A 27217-nucleotide genomic window follows, 5' to 3' on the forward strand; every position below is an offset into this window, starting at 1 on the left:
CTGAGGTAATGATCACAATTTGAATTTTTTTTTTGTATGGCAAGTTGTATGAGGGATAGCTCCATTGTTGGGGAATTTGGAGTTGATACAGAACTGGAGGCGAAGGGTTTAAACTGAGAACCTCTCCAATCCTGAAGAAAATCCAACTGCATCCACATACTCGTAGAAGAATTTGATGATGCTAGCAATTACAGTATAGGGTGGTTTTAGCCAAAGCTGAAACTGGCTGGGGGGGGGGGGTTCTCTATTCTTAAAAGGCCATAGGGTCATATATTGCTAATTTAAAAGTGGGATCAAAGCAGGGTACGACATGCAGAAATATCACCTTGGCTTGTCCCCTCTCCCATACCTAGCCTGCCACACCAAATATTATTGGCTAGAGATGCCAGTACTAACAATGAAAGGTCTTCCCAAACCTGTCTGCCAGTTCTGCACGAGATGCATTTGCATACGAGACCTTAGGCATCCCGAAACGCCCGCGCCTGGGGCCGCGTGCACGCGGGTGGGAGGGGGGCGGGAGAATGACGCGCTCGCGCTGCGCCCGCCCACCTCTCGCTCCCTCTCTGCCCCGCCGGAGTCTGCCTCGCGGTCCGACTCCGTTCTGCTGCTCTCTCCAGGAATGAGAAGCCATGGCCGGCTCTTCCACCGAGGAGAACAGCTGCCGCCGCTTCCTGGAGCTCTTCCTGGGCGAGTTTCGCGGGCCCTTCGGGGAGGAGGACCCCTTGCCCCTGCGTCCCGTCTCCGAGCACATCACCGAGGAGGAGGTGGAAGGCGAGTGCCTGGACCTGTGTCTGCAGCAACTCTACAAATAGTTAAGTGGCGCGCGCTTTGTGTGGGGTCAGGGAAGGCGGCTCGACCTGTGCCGGGCTCCCGTGCGGCGCGCAAGGTGCCTGGCGGCGGGATGAGAGCTAGGGGGGGGGGGGGGGAGGCTGATGCATCGTCTTGCACGGTGCAAGACGGTTGCTTGCAAGTTGCGAAAGGGAAGTCTGTTCAGCAAGAAGTTCAAGAGGGTTAGTAGTGATGATATGTAAACAATCTGCAAAAAAAAAAAAAAAAATTCGTGCACCATCGAGCACACCAGTACAGCCATGCTAGGCTTAGGTTTCAAAGTGGGAACGATGAAGAGAGAGCCAATGAATTATTAGCAGCATCAAGGACTGACCCGAACGTTCTTGTTCGCTGTATTTCGGGGGCGCCTTGCTTGCATGCGTCCGTGGCAAAACAAAAGCCCTTCACACTATGGCACATGATCAGACATGCCAGCCTGTGAAAATATGCTGGAGTGAAGGCGGTTTGTGCATTTCAGCCGATAAAAGGAGAGGTGTTACTCCGCTGCATAGTAAAAGAAGAGATAATTCGCATCAGATAGTGTGACCTCCTCCTCTCTCGGAGGAGGACTAAAGGGACAAAGATGCCAAATCTTCTCCACCTGCTCTCACTCACTTCCTCGTTATCTCATGAAAGGCTAAGAAAATACTATATTCAGAAAGGGGGAAGAATAGAATTCAGGCTCTTTAGCTCTACGCGCACATGGAATAAGAAAATTTGAATAATGACAAAAATAAATGCCAACCTGATCCTGCACAATACCTTGTAAAAGCCTTTCCTTTGTTAGGAGCCCTTGCTGACTTTTCAACCTCTTAATATAAGCCGGTAGTGAGATCCAAGTGACTTGATTTTTTTTTCTTCTCTGTTTAGAATTTATAGCACCCCCTTCTTCACAGTCACAAATGACTGGAGTAGAAATTTTGAGTTCAGCTAGAAGACCAAAGCTGCCTTCTGCTATTTGTCCTGGCTATTATGGAATGTAAATCGCCTAGTTCAGGTATTCAGAATATCCACAAGAAATATGTATAAAATCAAACCCAATGTTAACATGCTGGGGTCCCTCCAAGCCTGCCTGCAGAAACATGTTGTACCTCCTTCAGCTTCAGGCGGGTTTGGCACCCTCCCCCCCTCATTGACTTTATATAAGATGAATTTATATGCACCGTGCAGAGATATATCCTTGCATATTCACTGTGGATATTCTGAAAACCTGACTGACTATGCCTATGGGGGTCACTAGTATAGATTCGGGAAACCTTGTGGAAGGACAAGTCTCTCTCATTTTGTCACTTAGTAAAGCACCATTCGTGCATGCAGCACTGTAGGGAATTGCAGACTGCCCCCCCCAAACAAACAAACAAGAATTAGGTGGATTCATAGGAGGTAGTCAAAATAATAAAAACTTTCTCGTTTTTGGAACAAAGAAGCAGTTCGCTTTGCATGAACTGCCTCCTTATCTTCCAGACATTGCAATCTGCTTTTCAGCTTATCATGGGTTATAATTTTTGAAAGGAAATAAAGCTTACTAATAAATGCCTTTTTATTGATGGTAAACGTAAAATAAAATTGATTCTTCTGCTTTCTGTTACCTGGCATGTGATAAAAAGATCTGATTGGATCGTCGTTACTGTTGAATGCTTAAAGTCTTACTGAATCCTTGTAAAGTGGCATATGCCCATGAGAGAGAGAGAGCACTTTTCACATACAGATATCCAACTCAGCAATTGTGAGGAAATCCAAATACTCAAATAATTTCTCTTGTCCTTCCTGCTGAATAAGGGATAAGGACTTGTATACCACCTTTTTGTAGTTACACAACCACATTCAAAGCGGTTTGCATATAGGTACTCAAACATTTTTCCTATCTGTTCCGGTGGGCTTACAATCCATCTAATGTACCTGGGGCAGTGGAGGATTAAGTGACGTGCCCAGGGTTACAAAGAGCACCATGGTGGTTTGAACCCACAACTGCACCACACAGGCACAGAGTGGGAGAAAATGTTGTCTATCCATTTGCATTCACAGTAAAACCGGTCACGTACATTTGTTTACAACCTATACCGAGAGAAATGAAAACTCACTTTATGGGGAAAGATGTGCAGTTAATTTTATTGTGGGTAAATGGGAGAAGAGGAATTAGATATAGGGCTTTTATAAGCCTGTAAGGTACAGCTTATTGCATAGTTTGCAGTAGGTGCTATGTTTAGGATTAATTTGAGCCCTAAAATTCTTCTTTGCAGGGACATTATTTTAAGCATTACGTTTTAGATCTATTTTAATTGATGAAAAAGCATTCAGAAGTATAGAAAAATGCCCTGGGATCCAATATGAAAGCATTTGAATTTCACAGATGTTCTCTCGCTCCTTTTTTTCCTCTATTAGTTCTAAGGTTATGTTGAAAAGATCCCCTTCTCTAACCTAATTCATTCTTATTTGTTCTGCCTGTTGTGAAGTACGGTAGCTAGATCCTAGAATCTGTCTCTGATTAATCATTTACTTGGGATCCTGTTTACCTGGCTTAATACCAGAGGTGTGCATTTTTTGGGTAGTGACTTCTGCTCTGTGGAGGTCAGATATGTACAAAATTTTATGCAGGACTAACCTTCATGGAAAAGAGCTCAATATTCAATCAAATATTTGAGGCTTGGAAAAAAAAAATGTGGTGACCTATATCTAAGTCTCTGTCTATCTCTAAATAATGGTTTGGTTTGTGTCCTATTAACTGGAGAATTGAGGCAATCAGTTTGGTGATAAGCAAGGAGACTGTTCTGAAACAACTTTAAGAACCTTGCCAGGAAATAACCAAAGAGAACCTTATTTCCCATTTCTGCATTAGGCTAAAAAAACTCAACTTTAAATTCACTCCTAACAAAATTAGGATTTACCATATGGCTCCAGAAAAAAGAGGACGGATTGAGACATCCGAGTTTTACTTCCATTGCTTTCAATGGAAGTAAAACCCGGATATCTCAATCTGTCCTCCTTTTTCTGGAGCCATTTGGTAACCCTAAATCATTTGTTTTAAAATGTCATGGTGTGGAATGGGGCACAGTGTTAAGGCAGCAACAGCAGTGGTTGCAGGAGCTAGTGGATCCCTGCCTTCTGTTTTCATTATACTGTATAGCAGGGCTGCCCAAGTCCGGTCCTCGAGATCTACTGGCAGGCCAGGTTTTCAGGATATCCACAACGAATATGCATGAGAAAGATTTGCCTGCACTGCCTTCTTGGTATGTAAATCTCTCTCATGCATGTTCTTAGTGGATATCCTGAAAACCTGGCCTGCTAGTACGGTAGATCTCGAGGACCGGACTTGGGCAGCCCTGCTGTATAGCTAAAGCTGTCTGCTGTCACAGATGCTTATTCTTAAAATATTCATTAAATTTGAAACTTTCTTGCATATGGTGGATAGTCATTTTAAAAGAAATAATTCTTAAAAAAGATAAGCATAACAGGTATCTTCTGTGTGTTTTCGAAACCACTGCCTATCTGTTCTACTTAGAACTTTTAACTGTTAATTTTGCTACTGTTTTCTGCCTGAGAGCAGGTACTGCCTCCAAACATAGGTATGTAGGATCTCTTCTTTCTTTAAAATTCTCCATGCAAATCAAAATATGTTTTGTTTTTCTTGTTACTTGTTTTAACTTCTCAAGCTAAACCTGTGTTGGTCAGGCTTTTAGATTGCTTTTTACATTTTTGTTTGTAGGGGGGAGGGGATACTAAGGGCTCCTTTTACTATGGTGCGCTAGCGGTTTTAGCGCGCGCTAGACACTAACGGCTCCATAGAGCTTGCGTTCGTATTTTTCATTTAGCGCAGGGTGTGCGCGTGCTAATCTTCAGTGCGCACTAAAAACGCTAGTAAAAGGAGCCCTAAATTGAGGACTTGTGATTTTTGTCTGTGTTTCATTAATAGCATCAACAGTCAGTGTCAGTGTTGGGGTATGTCCACTCCTGCTTTCCACCACTTTGTGGAAGTGTGAGTAAGACCTGGTCATTGGAAAATCCTTGGGATCTTCTGAAGCTGGTCAGAATTCATGCTTTCACCCATGCTGTGATATCTCTAGTGCTAAACTGTCTACATCTTTAAAAAAATATTTTTTAGCTTTGCTTATTTTTGCATTGGTTGCCAACTGAGGCAAAAATCATTTAAAAGTTTGTTTTTTATTTTTAAAATTTTATATGGGTTATGTCCAATGACATAACCCATATAAAATTTTAAAAATAAAAAACAAACTTTTAAATGATTTTTGCCTCAGTTGGCAACCAATGCAAAAATTTGACAGATTTGATTATTGTGTATCAAATTTGACAGATTTGATTATTGTGTATCAAATTTGTGTATTGTGTATCAAATTTGACAGATTTGATTATTGTGTATCAATCAACTATCTTCCTGAGAATTGTTATTGATAATACCATCTTGTAAAGACTGTAGATTGCTCTCCTCTAGGAAGAGCGCACTTTTGGGAAGAGCTGCAGAGCTTTGGAATTCATTACCCAGTGAAATAAGAAATGTATCTAATATTGGGCTTTATAGGAGAAGGTAATACAAACATAATTATTCCAGAAGTATCTTTGACTAAATGGGATGGATATTATTACTATATTTTAAGATGTATACAAAGAGGGGCATAATCGAAAGGGACGTCTAAGTCCATCTCGCAAGTCGTCCAAAGTAAAAAAAGCAGCTTAAGACACATTTTCGAAAGATACGTCCAACTTTTTTTTCATTTCGAAAATTGTCTAATTATATGTCCTGCCGATCTGATCGTCCAGGCCACTAAATCATCTATCTTTATACCACATTTTCGTCCAACTTTCTGTCCAAGTCCAAAACGCCTAGAACAAGCTCTGTTGGACGTGGGAGGGGTCTGCAAAGTGATGGACTGCACACCCAGACATGCCACCTAAATAGTAGGGTACCTTACAGGGCACTGCTGTGAACTTCACAAAAAGGGTGCCATGTCTTCTCCTCCATACAGCTCCCTTATAGTTTATGGTGAGCCCCCAAACCACCTCCAGAATCCCTTAGACCCACTTATCTACCACCCCAATAGCCCTTATAATAATAATAATAATAACAGCTTATATACTGCAATACCGTGAAGTTCTATGCGGTTTACAAAAGATTAAGCAAAGGTACAAATTGACTGACTTCAAGAGGGGAAGAAGAAAGAGAAGTAATTAGACAGGAAATTCATTGTTGAGGAGAAAAATGATCAAAAGGACAGTAGGTCGCTATTGAGAGGAAAGAGATAAGTGGATCAGTTGTCAAGATGTTTTAGGAACAGGTGTGTTTTTAGACGTTTCCTAAATTCCTCATAAGTAGAGGGTGAAAGGTCAACCTCTCACTGGGGGGGAAACGAAGTTGGAATGTGAACTTCTCTTGTGTCTGTTGGTTGAGAAGGAGAAAAGGTCATTAATGTATTTGGGGGCAAGTCCGTGTAATGCTTTAAAGCAGAAACAGGCAAATTTGAACTTTACACATGCCTTCATCGGCAGCCAATGTAGCTGCCGGTAGTAGAGTGTCACGTGGTCAAATTTTTTTAGTCCAAAGATTAGTCTGACTGCCGCATTCTGCAATAGTTGTAGGCGTCGCATATTTTTTTGGGAAATTGCCAAATAGGCGATGTTACAGTAGTCAAGCAGGCTTAGTACGAGGGATTGGACTAGGATTCTAAATACCGATGTAACAAAATAAGCTTTAAGGGATCTGAGTTTCCAGAGAGTGAAAAATCCCTTTCTGATTAAGGAGTCTACTTGGTCTTTCATGGTTAGGCATTGATCCAGAGTTACACCTAGTATCTTTATGGAGGGCTGGATAAGGTAACTAAGGTTATTGATACAGAGGGGTGATTTAATGTCAAGTGGATGTGGTGAAGCAATGAAAAAAGTCGTTTTATTTGAATTAAGTTTGAGCCTAAAGTTTGTCATCCATTGTTCCATCATGTTTATAGCTTCTGAAGCTTTGGGAATAGTTTCGGAGACAGAATTGGTGAATGGGATGATAATCGTAAAATCATCTGCATAACTAAATAGTTTTATCCCTAGCTGGGTTAGCTTCGTGCCCAGTGAGGACATGTAGACATTGAAGAGCAATGGGGATAGTGGAGAGCCTTGGGGCACACCGGATGGATTGCTCCAGGTGTCGGAAAGCTCATAATTAAAACGAACCTGATAGGTGCGGGATATAAGGAACCAGGGACCTTTGATATGACTGCACACAACACCGCCAAAGAGCCGTGGGGATATTCTTCGTAGTATTTGTCCTAAATAGAGAAGGTACACGGGGAAAATTTTGTCCCTGCCTCACGGGATCTATCTCCATCCCTGTCCTGTTCCCATAAGTTCTGTCCCTGTCTCTGCCCCGTGCCTACAAGCTCTGTCCTAATTTGCACAAGCCTCGAGCCTTTATGATTTTAAAGTGTTCGAGGCTTGTGCAGATGAGGAGAGAGAGCTTGCAGGGCTGGGACAGGGACAGAACTCATGGGGACGGGATGGGGATAGAGATAGAGCCCATGTCATCTAAACACACACATGTGTAGAAAACAAAAATGAGAATGTTATAATTTGAATCACTTTTGAATCACTCCTTGGTGTGATCACACCTCGAATATTGTGTGTAATTCTGGTCATCACATCTGGAAAAAGATATGGAGGGGCCTTTTCGATAGGACGTCTAACTCTGACTTTGGGCAATTCCCATAAGATGTCCAAAGGTTGGGGGTGGAGCAAAGTCAATTTTCAAAACTGCTAGACATCAAGATTTTTTTTTCTTTTTAAATTACCTATTTGGCTGTTTTGGCCGTCAGGATGTCCAACCTTAGGATGTTTAACTTTATTCACCATTTTCAACCACAAAAATGACCAAGTTCAAAATGTCCAAATCCAGACCATTTGGATGTCACAGGAGCCAGCATTGTAATGGACTGACCACACATACCAACAGAGCAGTGGGGCATCTTAGATGGCACTACTGTGAACTTCACATAAACGGTGCTAGATGTGCATCTCACCATATCCCCCTTTTAATTTATGGTGAGCCCTCCAAACCCACTTTATCTACCTGTCTACTGCTCCAATAGCCCTTATGGCTGCAGGTGACACCTATTTCACAAGAAGGTTTTGGTGGCCTCCCATTTTCCTCCATAAATGAAGTGGTTAGAGTGGCTGGGTCCTCTTCTCTGTAGTTCACTAGTCCACCTACCAACCTATTTAAGACACCTGTGTGCTGCTCTACTAGTCTTTCCCATACCTGGTGCTGCTGTTCTAGAGACATGTATGTACTATTTCATTCAGATCTTTGTGGGGTGGGAGGTGGTCAGTGACCAATGGGGGAGTGTGGAGGATCATTTTGTAATCCCTCCAGTGGTCATCTGCTCAGTTTGGGAACTATTTTGGCACTTAGATGCTTTTTAAACAGGTCTAGTTCCAGATGTCTAAGTTCTGTCCTGGACGTCTTGGAAAATGTTCAGTTATCACCGTAGGATATCCAAGTGCTAAGCCCACCCAGAGCCTGCCCATAAGATGCCTCAAATCCACCCCCTCGAAATTTGGATACACAGCAGCTAAGAAGCCTAATTAGATGTCCAAAAAGTCAGTTTTGAAAATCGAAACTTGGATGTCCAAGTGCTGCTTTATGTCGTGTTTTGGACATCTTTATTTTTTGAAAATGAGCCCCATAGCAGAATTAGAAAAGATCCTGAGAAGGGTGACAAAAGTGATAAAGACTTCCCTATCAGAAAAGGCTAATGCAGCTAGAGCTCTTCAGCTTGGAGAATAGATAGCTCTGGGGAGATATGATAGAGGTCTATAAAATACTGAGTGGAGCGGAAGGGGTAGACATGAATTGCTTGTTTACTCTTTCCAAAAATACTAGGGACTAGGGGACTTGCAATGAAACTAAGTACCGTATTTTCACGCATATAACGTGCGCGTTATACGTGTTTTTACAAACCGTGCATAACCTTGCGCGGTATACGCGTGAGTGCGTTGTACAAAATTTTTTTTACATAGTTCCCCCCCCTAACGTCCGATTCACCCCCCCACAGGACCGCTCGCACCCCCACCCCGAAGGACCGCTCGCACGCACCCGCAACCCCACCCCGAAGGACCGCTCGCACGCACTCCCACCCACACCCCCACCCTGAAGGACCGCTCGCACGCACTCCCGTCCTCTTGCCCCAGCCAACCGTGGCACCCCCGACATGATCGGGGCAAGAGGTAGCTCAAGCCCTCTTGCCCCAGCCAACCGCGGCACCCCCGACACGATCGGGGCAAGAGGGAGCTCAAGCCCTCTTGCCTCCCCCGACACGATCGGGGCAAAAGGGAGCCCAAGCCCTCTTGCCCCGCCGACTCCCCAACTCCCCGACAATATCGGGCCATGAGGGAGCCCAAACCCTCCTGGCCACGGCGACCCCCTACCTCTACCCCGCACTACATTACGGGCAGGAGGGATCCCAGGCCCTCCTGCCCTCGACGCATACCCCCCTCCCCCCAACAACCGCCCTCCCCCAAGAACCTCCGACTGCCCCCCAGCCGACCCGCGACCCCCCCTGGCCGACCCCCATGACACCCCCACCCCCCTTCCCCGTACCTTTATGTAGTTGGCCGGACAGACGGGAGCCAAACCCGCCTGTCCGGCAGGCAGTTAACGACGGAATGAGGCCGGATTGGCCCATCCGTCCCAAAGCTCCGCCTACTGGTGGGGCCTAAGGCGCCTGAGCCAATCAGAATAGGCCCGGGAGCCTTAGGTCCCTCCTGGGGGCGGGGCCTTGGGCACATGGTCGGGTTGGGCCCATGTGCCTCAGGCCCCGCCCCCAGGAGGGACCTAAGGCTCCCGGGTCTATTCTGATTGGCCCAGGCGCCTTAGGCCCCACCAGTAGGCGGAGCTTTGGGACGGATGGGCCAATCTGGCCTCATTCCGTTGTTGGCTGCCTGCCGGACAGGCGGGTTTGGCTCCCGTCTGTCCGGCCAACTACACAAAGGTACGGGGAAGGCGGGTGGGGGTGTCGTGGGGGTCGGCCAGGTGGGTCACGGGTCGGCTGGGGGGGCGGTCGGAGGTTCTTGGGGGGGGGCGGTCGTTGGGGGGAGGGGGGTTCGCGTCGAGGGCAGGAGGGCCTGGGATCCCTCCTGCCCGTAATGTAGTGCGGGGTGGGGGTAGGGGGTCGCCGTGGCCAGGAGGGTTTGGGCTCCCTCCTGGCCTGATATTGTCGGGGAGTTGGGGAGTCGGCAGGGCAAGAGGGCTTGGGCTCCCTTTTGCCGCGATCGTGTCGGGGGGGGGGGCAAGAGGGCTTGAGCTCCCTCTTGCCCCGATCGTGTCGGGGGTGCCGCGGTTGGCTGGGGCAAGAGGGCTTGAGCTCCCTCTTTCCCCGATCGTGTCGGGGGGTGCCACGGTTGGCTGGGGCAAGAGGACGGGAGTGCGTGCGAGCGGTCCTTCGGGGTGGGGGTGCGAGCGGTCCTGCGTTGGGGTGAATCGGACGTCGGGGGGGATCAGGTTTTCAGGGTGGGGACAGGACTTCAATGGGGAGAGGAGAGTCGGGGCGGGCGAAAGGAGAGTCGGGGTGGCCAGAGGAGAGTCGGGGCGGGTGAAAGGAGAGTCGGGCGGCGACGGGAGAGTCGGGCAGCATGCGCGGTATACGGGTGTGCGCGGTATATAAAAATATCTGTACATAGATTTGTGTTTTCCGCGCGCTATACCCGTGTGCGCGTTTTACACGGGCGCGCGTTATCTACGTGAAAATACGGTAGTACATTTAAAACAAATCAGAGAAAATATTTCTTCTCTCCCCGGAATTTGTTGCTAGAAAATGTGGTAAAATCAGTTTTAAAAAGGGTTTGGATAACTTCCTAAAAGAAAAATCTATAAGCCATTATTAAGATCCACCTCTTATTCCTAGGGTAAGAAGCATAAAATCAGTTTTACTTACTGGGATCATAAGAACATAAGAACTGCCATCTCCAGATCAGACCTTCGGTCCATCAAGTCCGGCGATCCGCACACGCGGAGGCCCAGCCAGGTGTACACCTGGCGTAATTTTAGTCACCCATATCCCTCTATGCCTCTCGTAAGGAGATGTGCATCTAGTTTGCTTTTAAATCCTAGAACGGTGAATTCTGCAATAACCCCTGGGAGAGCATTCCAGGTGTCCACCACTCGTTGCATGAAGCAGAACTTCCTGATATTTGTCCTGGACTTGTCCCCACTTAGCTTCAGTCCATGTCCTTTTGTCCGTGTCACAGGAGTCACTGAGGATCCTATAGTGGTGACTACGTGGAAAAGCTGATATGTGGAGAGCCTCAAGTGAAACGTTGTTCTCCACATATCAGCTCTTCCACGTATTCACCGCTATAGGACCCTCATGGACCCCTGAAGAAGACTTTTTATCGAAATGCGAACCATGTTGGGTCCTGCATCCTTAGCAGACCAGGTCCTTTAGTTTTTTATGTGGATTATTTTATTTTCTGTGGATGATTTTATTTTATGTGGATGATTCTATTGTACCTTTGGAACTTTGACATTCTTAATAAAGTCCATTTAAGGAACATCATCACTCCACAGTGCTTTTTTGGTTCCTTCTGGATTTTCTTCTCTGTGGATACTTTGGGGTCAACTCTCTTCGGTTTTGGCTTGTTTGCTTATCTACTGGCCAAAATTGTGGAAACACTTTGAATTTTTTGAGATCACAAAACTTTATTCAGCTGTTCCTCCAGTTACTTATTTAATCCTGCAATATATGATATTTATAAATATTGATTGTTTATAAACATTACTGGTAATATTTTTGTAGTAATTTTGTGGTTAGGAATGACTTCTAGTGATTTGACATTAACAAGGTAAGCAATCAGTTGTCTTTCTTTTGATATATATTGCTTAGATTTTGAGCGTGTACAGTGGGTTGTTTGTGTTTTCTTTTGATGGTCTGATGCTGTCACAGGTTGTGGGTGTTGCTTGTTGAGCAATATGCCAAAATTTGAATTGCTATTTTTCATTAATTGCGATTTAATTGAATTAATATTACCGTATTTTCACATAGATAACGCGGACCCGTGTAAAACGCGCACACGGGTATAGCGCGCGAAAAACACAACTTTATGTACAGAAATTTTTATATACCGCGCACACACGTATACCGCGCATGCTGCCCAACTCTCCTTTCACCCACCCCGACTCTCCTCTGGCCACCCCGACTCTCCTCTGGCCACCCCGACTCTCCTTTCGCCCGCCCCGACTCTCCTCTCCCCCTTGAAGTCCTGTCCCCACCCTGAAAACCTGATCCCCCCCCCCCCGACGTTCGATTCACCACCCCCCCTCGCAGGACCGCTCGCACCCCCACCCCGAACGACCGCTCGCATGCGCTCCCACCCGCACCCGATCCACGATCGGAGCAAGAGGGAGCCCAAGCCCTCTTGCCCGGCCGACTCCCCAACTCCCCGACAATATCGGGCCAGGAGGGAGCCCAAACCCTCCTGGCCACGGCGACCCCCTAACCCCACCCCGCACTACATTACGGGCAGGAGGGATCCCAGGCCCTCCTGCCCTCGACGCAAACCCCCCCCCCCCCCCCCAACGACCGCCCCCCCCAAGAACCTCCGACCGCCCCCCCAGCCGACCCGCGACCCCCCTGGCCGACCCCCACGACCCCCCACCCCCCACCCCCCTTCCCCGTACCTTTGGTAGTTGGCCGGACAGACGGGAGCCAAACCCGCCTGTCCGGCAGGCAGCCAACGAAGGAATGAGGCCGGATTGGCCCATCCGTCCTAAAGCTCCGCCTACTGGTGGGGCCTAAGGCGCATGGGCCAATCAGAATAGGCCCTGGAGCCTTAGGTCCCACCTGGGGGCGCGGCCTGAGGCACATGGTCGGGTTGGGCCCATGTGCCTCAGGCCGCGCCCCCAGGTGGGACCTAAGGCTCCAGGGCCTATTCTGATTGGCCCACGCGCCTTAGGCCCCACCAGTAGGCGGAGCTTTAGGACGGATGGGCCAATCTGGCCTCATTCCTTCGTTGGCTGCCTGCCGGACAGGCAGGTTTGGCTCCCGTCTGTCCGGCCAACTACCAAAGGTACGGGGAAGGGGGGTGGGGGGTTGTGGGGGTCGCCAGGGGGGTCGCGGGTCGGCTGGGGGGGCGGTCGGAGGTTCTTGGGGGGGGCGGTCGTTGGGGGGAGGGGTGTTTGCGTCGAGGGCAGGAGGGCCTGGGATCTCTCCTGCCCGTAATGTAGTGCGGGGTGGGGTTAGGGGGTCGCCGTGGCCAGGAGGGTTTGGGCTCCCTTCTGGCCCGATATTGTCGGGAAGTCGGCGGTCCTTCGGGGTGGGGGTGCGAGTGGTCCTGCCGGGGGGGGGGATGTATCGGACGTCGGGGAGTCGGCCGGGCAAGAGGGCTTGGGCTCCCTCTTGCTCCGATCGTGGATGCGGGTGCGGGTGGGAGCGCGTGCGAGCGGTCGTTCGGGGTGGGGGTGCGAGCGGTCCTGCTGGGGGGGTGAATCGGGCGTCGGGCGGGGTGGGAACTATGTTTAAAAACTTTTGTATACCGCGCTCACGCATATAACGCGCGAGGGGTATGCGCGGTAGGTAAAAACGCGTATAACGCGCGCGTTATATGCGTGAAAATACGGTAATTGTCTAAATACACTAAAATTGCAGCTGTGTGCTAAACTTTGCAGAAGAGGCTTGGCTGGTTGCCTAAAAACGGAGCAACAGTCATAACCTTAAGAAAAGAAGGCTACGGTTATCAAGAAATTGCAGCCAAAATTGGTCAAGGTGTGTCACTGGCCAGGGTACTGAAACTCTGCAAGCACTTTGAAGAGACTAGAATCATCAAAAACAAGTTTGGAAGGGGCCGAAAAAAGGTTATAACACCTCAGACTGATAGAAATATAGTGAGAATGACTCTACAGAATCAGAAATTAACTGCCACTGACATCAATAAGCCACTGGCCGAAACAGGGGTGTTGGTGTTAGGCTAGACCAGTGGTCTCAAACTTGCGCCCGCCAGGTACTATTTTGAGGCCCTTGGTATCTTTATCATAATCGCAAAAGTAAAATAAAACAGTTTCTTGATCATGTGTCTCTTTAGCTATAATTTACAATATTATTATTAAGACTTAGTCAAAAGGAAAGATTTATAAACTATAAAGAGTTTTACCTCATGCAAAATTGTCATTTCTTTAATAAGACATTAACTATTTTTTCTGAGGCCCTCCAAGTACCTACAAATCCAAAATGTGGCTTTCAAAGGATTTGAGTTTGAGACCACTGGGCTAGACAGTTCGCCGGAGACTGGTGAAAGCAGGCCTATGAGAAAGAATTCCCAGGAACATGAGAATTACCAAATTGGGACAGACCAAAGGTCCATCAAATCCAGTATCCTGTTTCCAACAGTGGCCAATCTAGGTCCCAAGATCCCAAGTAATAAAACAGATTTATCCTAAGAATAAGCAGTGGATTTGCCCAAGCAATCTCAATAATGGCCTATGAATTTCCCTTTTAGGAATTTATCCAAACCCTTTTTAAAAAAGCTCTTCCTCAATGCAGTTCAGCATTGTAAACATTTGAACTGGGCTAAAGAGCAAGCCAACTGGACCACAGAGCAGTGGAAGAAGGTGTTGTGGAGCGAAGGGATCCGAATCTCCATATTTGGCAAGGATGGTATCTGATATGTTCGTTGGCGTCCGGGTGAGGACTGCTTGCCAGAGTGTACTGCTGCCATTATAAAGCATCCTGAGTGTGATGGTGTGGGTCTGTATGTCCAGAGATGTTGTGGGTTTATTGCAGGTGCTTGATGGAGTAATAAATGTTGACAAATACATAAAGGGGGTCCTTCAGCCCAAGGTCCTGCTCTCAGCCAGAGACATCTTTGGTGCTAGTCCACCATTCATTTTTCAATAGGATGGCACTCTATGCCACACAGTGAAGAAATGTCTCACCTGGTTCAAAGAAAACAAGGTTGAATTGCTGGCTGGCCAGGAAACAGCCCTGATCTCAACTCCGTTGAGAACCTCTGGGCCAGATTAAAGTGAGCAGTAGCGGCAAAGCAACCGTCCAACAAACACAAGCTGATAGAAGCAATAATCAACTCCTGGTTCTACATAATAACACCTGTTGATCTCCACAGACTTGTGGACAGCATGCCAAGAAGATGTGAGGCAGTAATCAAGTCTATCAAATGTGCTACTAGTGAGACTGATGAAATCATCGAATAAATGCACAAATTATCATTATTAGCTTGGGTAACTTATGAACAGCAATATTTTTGTGACGCGTGCCAATTGTTATGCTGGTCTTGTTAAGTGATTACAGACTTTCTGTTATTAGTTAAAAATGTTTGCATTAAATGCAATTATGATGTTAGAGCCTTTTTTTTTTTAAAGTGAAATGCCTAAAATGTTTCCACCATTTGGGCCATTAGTGTATATAGATATTTACTGTAGATGCACATGCAAGCACACTAATCAGATGGCACTTAAGAAGAACCCAGGGGAGGGGGAGAGTCAGAGCCTTACAAATTAAGAAAAATGTTCATCTTCACAATTAGTTCAATGGGAACCTTGTTTTTCCCCCTAAACTAGGGCCAGTTGAACTCTCTTGCTATAAAAAGGGAATTTTCTACTCGTGAAAGATTAGGAAAGTCCTGCTAATTTAAGCCACCCACTTAACACCTCTGCTGATTTCAAGGAAAATGATATTAAAGCATAGTCAAAGGAATTGAATGGTCCAGTGGCACAGATTTGAAGCTGCTACATTTTGCTTTACATCACCTTGACGTTGTGATGCTCTGGCCTCCTAGGACTCAATGCAGCAGTTGATAAGGAGGTGATATTTTAAGATGATTGAGCTTTTCCATTTTAAATATCCTGCCTTCCATCCCATATGAGACTAGCCAGCCAAAGAACCCTGCCATGTTTGGTGTATTACCCTCGTGTTTCTTAAGTAATTCTTTTCTAACTCACATCACTGTTTACTTTTGGATCAAAGTTCATTGCTTCTTTTCTGAAAGCTCATGGGCACGGTAACTAGAGCCACTGCAGTTAGTGGTTTGTCTTCTCAAAATGGAGAAGAGAGAAATTGAGGGAAAGTGATGTTTACCTCAATGCAGGGCAGGATTAATTCGTCGAGGGCCCCTAGGCACATAAGTACACTAGGCCCCCTGCCCCGCCCCACCCCACCATGCGCCCAGGCGGAAACTGGAAGCTGCGTCAGAAGGAAGCTTTGGGGAAGCAGCACTGCTTGCACAATTACAGTTCCCGTTGCCTTTCTTACCCGTGTTGCTTGCTTTCCATCGATGGGTGGGGGGGCTGCGTTGCCGATCGGGGTGGGGCCCGCGTTGCCGATCGATGCTCGAGGGGCCCATCGCCATTTGGAAAAACAATGTTGATGCCCTCCTTCATCGGGCCCCCCCTTACCATTTCGGGCCCTAGGCACGTGCCTACTTGGCCTATTGATTAATCCTGCCCTGCCTCAATGTCGTATCCTCTACTAGTTAGCTAAAGATCAGCAGCACCGGTGGCAGAGGAGATTGCCACTCCTCACAGCCACATGCTCTTGTTTGCTTAGTGTGGATAATGTGCTGAGATCTTGGTGGTTGTCTTCCCTCCAGGACTGACACAATGTTCTGAACAGAGTGAACAAATTCTAAGATCCCCTTGGGTATTAGTGATTCTCTGTCTCTCCAGAAGATGGGGAACTCCTTTGTGTTGCCTGTAATGTCCACTAATTAAGGAAGAATCCACATTGAAAAATGAAAAAAAAAAAAAAAAGTGATGTCTAAAAGGGGAAAAGACACTGAAAGAATTTTGATGGAGTTTAAAATAGCAGTGCCTTATCCTAGCATCAAAGATGGGCTTTAAAGAATATAAAGACACAGACAAGACATGTCCCAAAAGCCAAGCTGTTAATGACATAAGGATACTTGTAGAAATTTCTATACCTAGAAATATCCTATCTCAGAGGGGAGGAGGCAAAGAGCATTAAACAGAATTTTGCTTCACTTGATATCCTGTATGAAAAAGGTATTGAATCATTAAAAGTAAGGACACCTGACTTTCAACTAGAGTTACTAATGTGTACTGTAGCTTTAGAATACGTTAATATGGCTAGTGTCCATTATTTCACCACAGATTCCATTTGATACAGAGGGACCTAACGAGAGATTTTAATGCATTAGTTAGTACCTCTTAGCTTTAGACAAGTACATTGCAAAATTCTGGATTGCCTGATGAAGACACTAATTAATTTGTTTGTTCACCAGGACAAGGGACAGAACTGCTGATGTTTGAGACTAGATGGTAGTTCTGATTCCTCAAAAGAGGGGAAAGACCCCACTATGTTCAGGTCCTGCCACTGTACATGTTATTGAGAATTGATTTTTAAGCTTTTGACAAATATTTTAACATTGTTTCTTAATGGTATCACCACAATCAATTCTCCCATCCAGTTGGCCTTTGTGCATGGTAGACAAGCCTAAGATAACATTAGGAGAGTTCTAAACTTGAATTGGAAGGCGCTTTCACCCATGCTATCCAAAGTTCTGAAAACCGAAAAGCTCTGAAAAATGAAATTTGACGTGAACCAGAAGTGGTCAATTTCCCCGATGTGACACATGCCAAAACCAACGCAGGTGCATGTGTTTCTCCTGTTCTCTGTGCAATTCAAGTTGGAGGGCTGGAAAAATGGCAAAGAAAACTGCAGAGTCCACTCAGGGTGGCAGCGAGAAGGAGGAAAGGAAGTGTGTAACTATGTCAATAGCACAGAAAGTTGAGGTATTTAAGAAGCTTGATCATGGTGTATCTGTACAGTGGCTGACTGAAGTTTGGTGGCAATTTTATGGACTTATGGCTTGTCTTTTTCTGATTTAACTTTACCATTCCAAAATCTGAAAAATTCCAAAAACCGAAGTATGCCTGGTCCTGAGCATTTTGATAAAGGATCTTGTTCCTGTATTCTCAATAGACGCTGAAAAAGCCTTCAGTGGAGTTTACTGTCCATATATATTTAAGCTATTGAAAGATAGGGTTGGAGAGCAATGGCCTTAGCATTCTTAATCATGGAAACTGTTCTGAGACATTGGATCTTAAAGGCCCCTTTTACAAAGCAGCGGTAGCGATGTTGCTGTGGTAAATGCACCAAAACCCATAGGAACTGAATGGGCTTTGGCACATTTACCACAGCAAGAGAGGGAAAAGACAGGGATATTCCCTGTTCCCACTATTATTTAAGTTTACTATGGAATTCTAGCCAAGCATATTTGGAATAACATTAACATAGGTGGTAGAGGTAGATTTGGTAGCATACAACATATTGATGTTTGCTGAGGATGTTTTGTTTACAGGTATGGAGCCAGCCAAATCTTTGCTTCATTTATTACAAGAAGTTTTGGGATTTATAGTCAATATGTCTAAGTCTGAAATATTAAACATTGAGCCTGATCTTCTGGATCTACTCTAAACAGGATGTTCCAGGTCTTGCATAAGAAAATATTTGATTATATTTGGTGATGATAGCTTTATAGGATATCTTGAACTTGAATATTTCAGAGCACATGAGGAGGAGATCTTGCAGTACCAAACTTGAAAAATATTTTATATGGCAGCTTAGCTAAAGGACAGCCATAGAGCAGTCCTTTGTGGCTTTCTGCATTAAAATACTGGTTGAATACAAGAATTGACATACTTGGTCACACCAAAAGTTCATCTAGCCCTGTACAGTGTTCCCCCGCAAATTCACGAATCGCGGACTCGCTCATTCGCAATCTGCTCCGACCGCCTCTTCCTGTAGTAAAGTTGGGCAACACCAATCAGGAGCTGCGTGTCAAAGCAGCTCCTGACTTGTGTAGCCTGACTTTACTACAGGAAGAGGTGGTCGGAGCAGACCGTGAGTGATTTTCTTCACCCGCTGGCATTCCTGCCTCCCCTGCCTTTTGACAGGCAATTTGTGGGGGTTCTTGGAACGGAACCCCTGCAAATTTCAGGGGAGTACTGTATCTTGTTTTCAACAGTGGCCAAGCCAGTTTACAAGTTTCTCACAGAATCCTAAGCTACCCCCAAGCTACTGAACCTAGGGATAAACAGCGTCTTTCCTCGGTTCTATCTTAACAACAGTTTATGGACTTTACCTCCAGCAATTTATCTAAACCCTTTTCAAGCCCAGCTATTCTAAGTACTTTTAACACATCTTCTGGCAGAGAGTTCCAGAGCTTAACTTTATGTTGAGAAAAAAACCCATTTTTTTCCTATTTGTTTAAAAGCATTGCTCTGTAACTCCATGGCATGTACTTTTTGAAACAGCAAACAATCGATGCGTGTTTACTCATTCCACTTCCTTGAGGATTTTGTAGACCTCTATTATATCCCCCTCAGCCATCTCTTCTCCAAGGTTAAGCGCCCTTACGTTTCAGCTTTTCTTCATATGAGAGGAGTTCATCTCCTTTATCATTTTTGTTGCCCTTCTTTGTACATTTTCTAATTTTGTATATCTTTTGAGATAGGCCATCCAGAATTACACAGTGTTCAAGTAAGGTTGCACCATTGAGCAATAAAGACACAATTATTCTTTGTTTTATTTTCTATTCCTTTTCCAATAATTTCTAGCGTTGTTTGCTTTTTCGGACTCTGTTGCACACTGAGCAGATTTCAAAGCATTGTCCATGATAACACCTATATCGTTTTCTTGGGTGGTTGCTCTTAATGTGAATCCTAGCATTATGTAGCTACAATCTGGGTTATCCTTCCCAATATGCATCACTTTGCACTTGTCCACACTAAATTTCTTCTGCCATTTGAATGCCCAGCCTTGTAAGGTCCTCCTGCAGTTTCTCAAAGTCTGCATGCAATTTAATACAACTTTGAATAGTTTTGTGCCACCTGCAAATTTGATCATTTCAATCATTATCCCTATTTCTAGATCATTTATAAATATCTTAAAATGCACCAGTCCCAATGCTGATTCTTGTGGCACTCTACTAAGATGTAAGATCTGCATGGATTTCTGCTGCCAAGGTGCAAAAAGTGTAAGGTCATGCACCTTGGCAGCAGAAATCCATGCAGATCTTACACCCTAAAGGGTGAGACCTTAGCAAGGACTACAGCAGAACGAGACTTGGGGGTAATCATTAGTGAAGACATGAAGACGGCCAATCAAGTGGAGAAGTTTCAAGTTCAAGTTTCAAGTTTATTAGCATTTTTTGAATCGCCTATCGAAATATCTAGGCGATGTACACTCTAAAAGCCACAGATAGTGGTTTCACATATATTTTTGACATAATACAGACAATTTAAAACAATTTTAGAGAACGACCATTACAATACATTTGGGGTTAAGGAATGATATAAGTAGAAAGCTTCATCCAAGGCTAGACAAGTGATGGGTTGTATCCGTAGAAGTTTCGTCAGCCGAAAGCCGGAAGTTATAATGCCATTGTACAGATCCATGGTGAGACCTCATCTGGAATATTGTGTACAATTCTGGAGGCCACATTACCAAAAAGATGTGTTGAGAGTTGAGTCGGTTCAGCGAATGGCCATCAGGATGGTCTCAGGACTCAAGGATCTCCCGTATGAGGAACGGCTGGGTAAGTTGCAGCTATACTCACTCGAGGAGCGCAGAGAGAGGGGAGACATGATTGAGACATTCAAATATGTCACGGGCCGTATCGAGGTGGAAGAAAATATCTTTTTTCTTAAAGGACCCACGGCAACAAGAGGGCATCTGTTGAAAATCAGGGGTGGGAAACTTCATGGCGACACCAGGAAGTATTTCTTCACCGAAAGGGTGGTTGATCATTGGAATGATCTTCCACTGCAAGTAATCGAGGCCAGCAGCGTGCCAGATTTTAAGAAAAAATGGGATAAGCATGTGGGATCTCTTCATAGAAGAAATTAGGGGGATGGGTCATTAGAGTTGGTAGACTTGGTAGGCCGTGACCCTTTTCTGCCGTCATTTTCTATGTTTCTATGTTTACTACTCACCCTCCTCCATTTAAAGCAGTGGTTTTCAACCTGGTCCTCGAGGCACACATAGCCAGTGGTGTAATAAGGAGTAACGGGGGGGGGTCCACCCCGGGCACGGTCTTGATAAGGGCGCCAGCACCCATCCTTCTCTCCGGCCTCCCCCCCACCTTCATGAGCCACCCCTGCCTCGCGCTCCTTCCTTTCCCTCCCCTTGTACCTCTTTAATTTTCCCTGTGTGAGTAGCATTATGAACTTCCTGCCTGCGTCAGTGTCACCTCTCTGACGTTACTTCTGGGCCCCATGCCTAGGAAATGATTTCAGAGGGATAGCCGACACGATGCAGGCAGCAAGTTTGTGATGTTACTCCTGCCTGGAAAATTAAAAAATATGGGGGAAAGGAAAGGTTGTGTGCGCACATGGCGGGAGGGGGGGGGGTCGAAAAAGGGTGGGGGAGGGGTGCCACTGCCCAGGGGAGGAGCACCACAGCCTTGGGTGCCACTTACCCTCGCTACACCTCTGCACATAGCTAGTTAGGTATTTAAGATATCCACAGTGAATATGCATGAGAGAGATTTGCATGTACTGCCTCCTTTGTTTGCAGATTTCTCTCATACATATTCATTGTGGATATCTTGAAAATCCAACTGGCTGAGTGTGCTCCCAAGGGCTGGGTTGAGAGCCACTGATTAAAGTACTTGCCTACTGTCTATTTTCTGTCTTATAACCTGTTCCTAGTCAACTGCAGAACATTGCTTTGTATCCCATGGCTTTTACATTTTCTCAGGATTCTCTCATGAAGGACTTTGTCAAAAAGTATTTTGAATATCTAGATATAGTATACTACATTAACTGGCTTACTTTTTATCTACTTGTTTATTCACAAATTATAGCAGATTGGTAAGGCAAGATCTCTCATGGTTGAATCCATTTATTTATTTTAGTATTTATAGACCAGTTATAGACCACCATTTACAGCCTAAGGGCTCCTTTTACTAAGGTGCGCTTCAAAAAGGGATTGGATGACTTCCTGAAGGAGAAGGGGATTGAAGGGTACAGATAGAGGGTAACTATACAGGTACTAATGAATAGGGAATAAAGAATTTAGGTAAGGACTTACAGGTCACGAACCTGGGGGCCACTGTGGGAGCGGACTGCTGGGTACGATTGACCCCTGGTCTGACCCGGCAGAGGCAATGCTTATGTTCTTATGGTTTTAGCACATGCTACAATACTGCACGTGCTAAACGCTAACACCTCCATAGAGCTTGCGTTAGTATTTTTCATTTAGCGTGTGGTTAGCGCACGCTAATCTTTAGCGCATGTTAAAAATGCTAGCGCACTTTAGTAAAAGGAGCCCTTAGTAATTTACATTCAGGTACTCAAGTATTTCTTCCTATCTGTCATGGTGGGCTCACAATCTGACTAATGTACCTGGGGCAGTGGAGTGTTAGGTGATTTGCCCTATGGTCACATGGAGCAGCGCTGGGCTTCAGCCTGTAACCTCAAGGTGCTGAGGCTGCAGCCCTATCCACTAGGCCACTTCTCCTCCACTCCATGTTGACTCAGTCCCAGTAAACCATGTTTGTGTATGTGTTCAGTAATTTTGTTCTTCATAATAGTTTTTGCCTGGCACTGATGTCAAATATACCTGTCTAATTTCTTGGATCATCCCAGATCCCTTTTTAAAATTTGGTGTTACATTGGCTTCTTTCCAATCTTCTCATAAGAATAGCCATATTGGATCAAATCAATGGTCCATCTAGGCCAGTATCCTGTTTCCACAGTGGCCAATCCAGCTCACAAGAACCTGACATCCCAAATAGTAGGAAGATTTCATACTACCAATCACAGGGCAAGCAGTGGCTTCCCCCTTGTTTGAAACAATAGCAGACTATGGACTTTTCCTTCAGGAAAGTGTTCAAACCTTTTTTAAACCCATCTAACATAACATAACATCGTACTTATAAACCGCGTAACTACAAGTTCAACACGTTTAACAAAAGATTAATAATAAAAATAACATAAGAAACACATAAAACTATTTGACCAGGTACTTTGAGAAAAGGTAAGTTTTCAACTGGGTTCTAAAATGTTTGTAAGAGCAAGCACTATGCAACAACGGTCGAAATTCTTTATCATAGAAAGCAGCCTAGAATGCTAATGTATGATCCAAAGATTTCTTACTTTTATAACCCTGAGCAGATGGAAAAATGAACAAAGCATGTGAGCCTCTTCTATATTTATAAAATGCTATAAGGAATCTGTCAGTCATATAGATTGGAACAATACCATACACGACTTTATAGCAAAGACAACTCAACTTAAACAAAACACGAGCTTCCACCGGGAACCAGTGCAACTCGCGGTAGAAGGGTGTCACATGGTCATATTTCCTCAAACCATAAATCAGTTTGACTACCGTATTCTGAATTAATCTAAGTCTAGCCATTTCTTTCTTGGTGCATGTTAAATAAACTATATTGCAATAGTCAAGAAGACTCAACAACAATGATTGAGCTAGAAGTTTGAAAGCAGAAAGCTCAAAATACGGTTTTAGGGTACACAACTTCCATAAGATATAGTAACCCTTTTGTACCATGGCATCTATTTGCTTCTTCATGGTCAGATGTTGATCAATAACAACTCTTAATATTTTAATTGTCGGATGAATTGTATACATTGTTGAGTCTATAGTAATTGACGGTTCATGGGAAATTTGTGCAGGGACAGAGCAAAGAACTTGGTCTTAACATGATTTATTTTAAGCTTAAATTCCTGCATCCATGAATCCATCAATTTCTATACAGACTCAATTGTTTGAGTGATATGGGGCAAAGCTGTATTACAAGGAATGATGATGTCTTACATTAACTGCTGTTACCACATCCTCTGGCAATGTGTTCCAGAGCTTAACTATTCTCTGAGTGAAAAAATATTTCCTCCCATTGGTTTTAAAAGTACAGTATTTCCCTGTAACTTCATCGAGAATCCCCTAGCCAACTGGTTCCCAACCCTGTCCTGGAGGACCACCAGGCCAATCGGGTTTCAGGCTTGCCCTAATGAATATGCATGAGAGAGATTTACATATAATGGAAGTGACAGGCATGCAAATCTGCTCCTTGCATATTCATTGGGGCTATGCAGAAAGCCCAAATGGCCTGGTGGTCCTCCAGGACAGGGTTGGGGACCACTGCCCTAGTCTTTGTAATCTTTGATGGAGTAAAAAATCAATTTACCTGTACCTGTTCTATACCAGTCAGAATTTTGCAGACCAGTCATATCTCCCCTCAGCCTTCTATTTCCAAACTGAAAAGCCCTAACCTCTTTAGTATTTCCTCATATGAAAGGAGTTCCATCCGCTTTATCATCTTGGTTGCTCTTCTTTGAACCTTATCTAATCCAGGCATATCTTTTTTGAGATACGGCAACCACACAAAAAAAATTTACTGTATGTGGTGAAAGTCAAGATGAGGTTGCACCAAGAAGCAATACAGCGGAATTATAATACTCTTGGTCTTATTTACCAACCCTTTTCTAATAATTCCTAGCATGTTTGCTTTTATGGCCACCACCACACATTGGGGAGAAGGTTTCAGCATATTGTCTATGATGACACCTAGATCTTTTTCTTGGGTGCAGACCCCTAATGTGGATCCTAGCATCTGATAACTACGATTTGGATTATTCTTCCCAATGTACATCACTTTGCATATGTCCACATTAAATTTCATCTGACATTTGGACTGCAAAAACCCGAGGGAATGGTACAGTTTAGGGGGTAAAGAACTTATGTGCACAAAAAAAAGCGGGACTTGGGTTTGATTTTATGTGATGATCTTAAGGTGGCCAAACAGGTTGAAAAGGTGACGGCGAAAGCTAGAAGGATGATAGGGTGCAGAGGTATGGCCAGTAAGAAAAAGGAGGTATTGATACCACTGTATAAGACTTTGGTGAGACCTCATTTAGAAGTTTGCGTACAATTCTGGAGGCCGCACTTTCAAAAAGATATAAAAAGGATGGAGTCGGTCCAGAGGAAGGCTACTAAAATGGTGTGTGGTCTTCGTCATAAGGCGTATGGGGACAGACTTAAAGATCTCAATCTGTATACTTTGGAGGAAAGGCGGGAGAGGGGAGATATGATTGAGACATTTAAATACCTACTTGATGTAAATGCGCATGAGGAAACTCTGGAATGAGAGGGCATAAGATGAAGTTAAGAGGTGATAGGCTCTAGAATAATCTAAGGAAATACTTTTTTACAGAAAGGGTAGAAGATGTGTGGAACAGTCTCCTGGAAGAGATGGTGGAGACAGAGACTGTGTCTGAATTCAAGAAAATGTGGGATAGGCACGTGTGATGTCTTAGAGAGAGGAAGCGATAATGGTTACTGCGGATGGGCAAACTGGATGGTCCATTTGGCCTTTTTCTGCCATCATATTTCTATGTTTCTATTTGGATGTCCAGTCTTTCAATTCCCTAAGGTCGGCATGCAATTGTTCATAGTTTGCTTGCATTTTAACAACTTTGAACGTTTTGTGTCATCTGCAAATTTGATCACTATGGATGACTTTAATGACAGGTTGCATATTACTAATAATAGATCAATAGTTTCATTTTTTCAGTTCTTTCGGTACTCTGGGGCATGTGCCATTTGGTCTAGGTGATTTACTGCTCTTTAACTTCTCAATTTGACTTATTATATCTTCCATGAACGTTTCTTCCCTAGCATTTCCTGACATGACATTTATCCAGTCAATATTGGTATAATTGAGACGCACACACACACATGCACATATACACATGTACATACATACATACTCTTTCAACAATGGAGAAAAGGACCTCAGTGTCTAACTCAATTCTTTCAGTTTATATTGAAAAAAAATCACCATATGTACTCTAAAAGCATTATGAAACTCATAAACTAAAATTGCACACAAAGCATTTTTATTTATTTACCACATGTGTCACTTATGCTAAACTGGCCTACAATAAAACATACATAATGAACTGACACAAAAAACCTGTCTAAAACCTCGCAGGAGATACATACCTATCTTTCTACAATCCGTGTCTCTTAATAATAATAACTATGGCTACAATATCAAAGAATAGTAAGAAGAGATATTTAACTAATGAGTTTCAAAAGAAGAAGCATATTTGAGGATCCTTAGCTGTAAAATGCACTGCACTTCTTATTCTCAATTGCAGTAGTTTTCACAAGCTCGTTGTGATTCAAAGAGTTTTTCTAGTTCACAATTTGGTGCTTTCCTGATATGTTCAGAGAAACTTAGAAATGGCATAAATTTTTCTGGCTGTCCGCTCTAGACCCCTCCCCCCCTTTAACAAAACCGTAGTGTGGTTTTTTTAATGCCGGCAACGGCAATGGCGGTAACAGCTCTGATGCTCATAGAATTCCTATGAGCATCAGAGCTGATACCACTGTGGCTGGTGCTAAAAATACACTACGGTTTTGTAAAAGTGGAGGGGGGTAAGTGTCTAATAATGCTGCAAAATATGCATTATGTTTTTTTTGACCCTGTACAACTAAAAAAATTTCTTGATAATAAGTTTCCTGTCCAACTGGGTGAATCACTGGCCATAGAGTTCTGAGTGTATAAGGATGTCAGGTAGAAGAGCTGCTTGTAATGAACATGTATTTCAGCTCTGTAAGGTGCCCCACTATTCTGTTGCCATGTCTGGGTGGCCAGGCCATCACTTTGCTGGCCCCTCCCACGTCCAAAAGGTCTTGTTCTACGCGTTTGGAACTTGGACGATTTTTTGGACGAGAATGTAGTATAAAGATAGACATACTAGCAGTCTGGACGATCAAACGACTGGATGTAGAAGTAGAAGATTTAAAAATAAATAAATAAATTGGGGGATGTATTTTTCGAGAATGGACTTTGGATGCTGCCGACTTTGGGTGACTAGCCCAAAATGGCCCAAAATGGACAAACGGACTTAAGACATTTGTTTTGATTATGCCCCTCTAAGGGGTCCTTTTATTAAGGTGCAGTAACCGATTTAGCGCGCTAAATGCTAAGGTGCCCATAGAATATAATGGACGCCTTAGCATTTAGCGCACACTAAATTGGTCAGGAAGGGGCGGGACCGCAGCAGAGAAGACGCTCCGAAGCCATTCAACAGTTTGCAAAGATCGCTAGTGCCAGTGATCTTATTGCAGGTTTCTGAAGTTAAGAAGATTGATTTGGGAGGCCAGTGGGGAAGACGGAGAGCACAGCAACGGGAGGCCAGCGGGTAAGCCACTTCCTGACTGACCCTCCCCACTCGCCCTCTAAAGCAGGAGCAGCAGGCCAGCAAAAGGCATGTGCCCAAGGCCCCGCCCCCAGGAGGGACCTAAGGCTCCCGGGCCTATTCTGATTGGCTCAGGCGCCTTAGGCCCCACCAGTAGGCGGAGCTTTGGGACGGATGGGCCAATCCGGCCTCATT

At 44.7% G+C, this 27217-nt stretch overlaps 1 protein-coding gene across 1 annotated transcript in view; it reads left to right on the top strand.

The window, feature by feature from the left end:
• Nucleotides 1-486: 486 nt before the first annotated feature.
• PPM1E (protein phosphatase, Mg2+/Mn2+ dependent 1E) overlaps nt 487-27217 on the top strand; it is a 267386-nt gene continuing 240655 nt past the window's right edge. The window contains exon 1 of the mRNA XM_033922820.1: nt 487-811. Coding sequence (XP_033778711.1) covers nt 630-811 — 182 coding nt within the window. The 5' untranslated portion in view covers nt 487-629. The remainder of the gene's footprint in view (nt 812-27217) is intronic.

The sequence above is a fragment of the Geotrypetes seraphini genome, chromosome 15, assembly GCF_902459505.1.
Source record: "Geotrypetes seraphini chromosome 15, aGeoSer1.1, whole genome shotgun sequence".
NCBI classification, from domain to species: domain Eukaryota; kingdom Metazoa; phylum Chordata; class Amphibia; order Gymnophiona; family Dermophiidae; genus Geotrypetes; species Geotrypetes seraphini.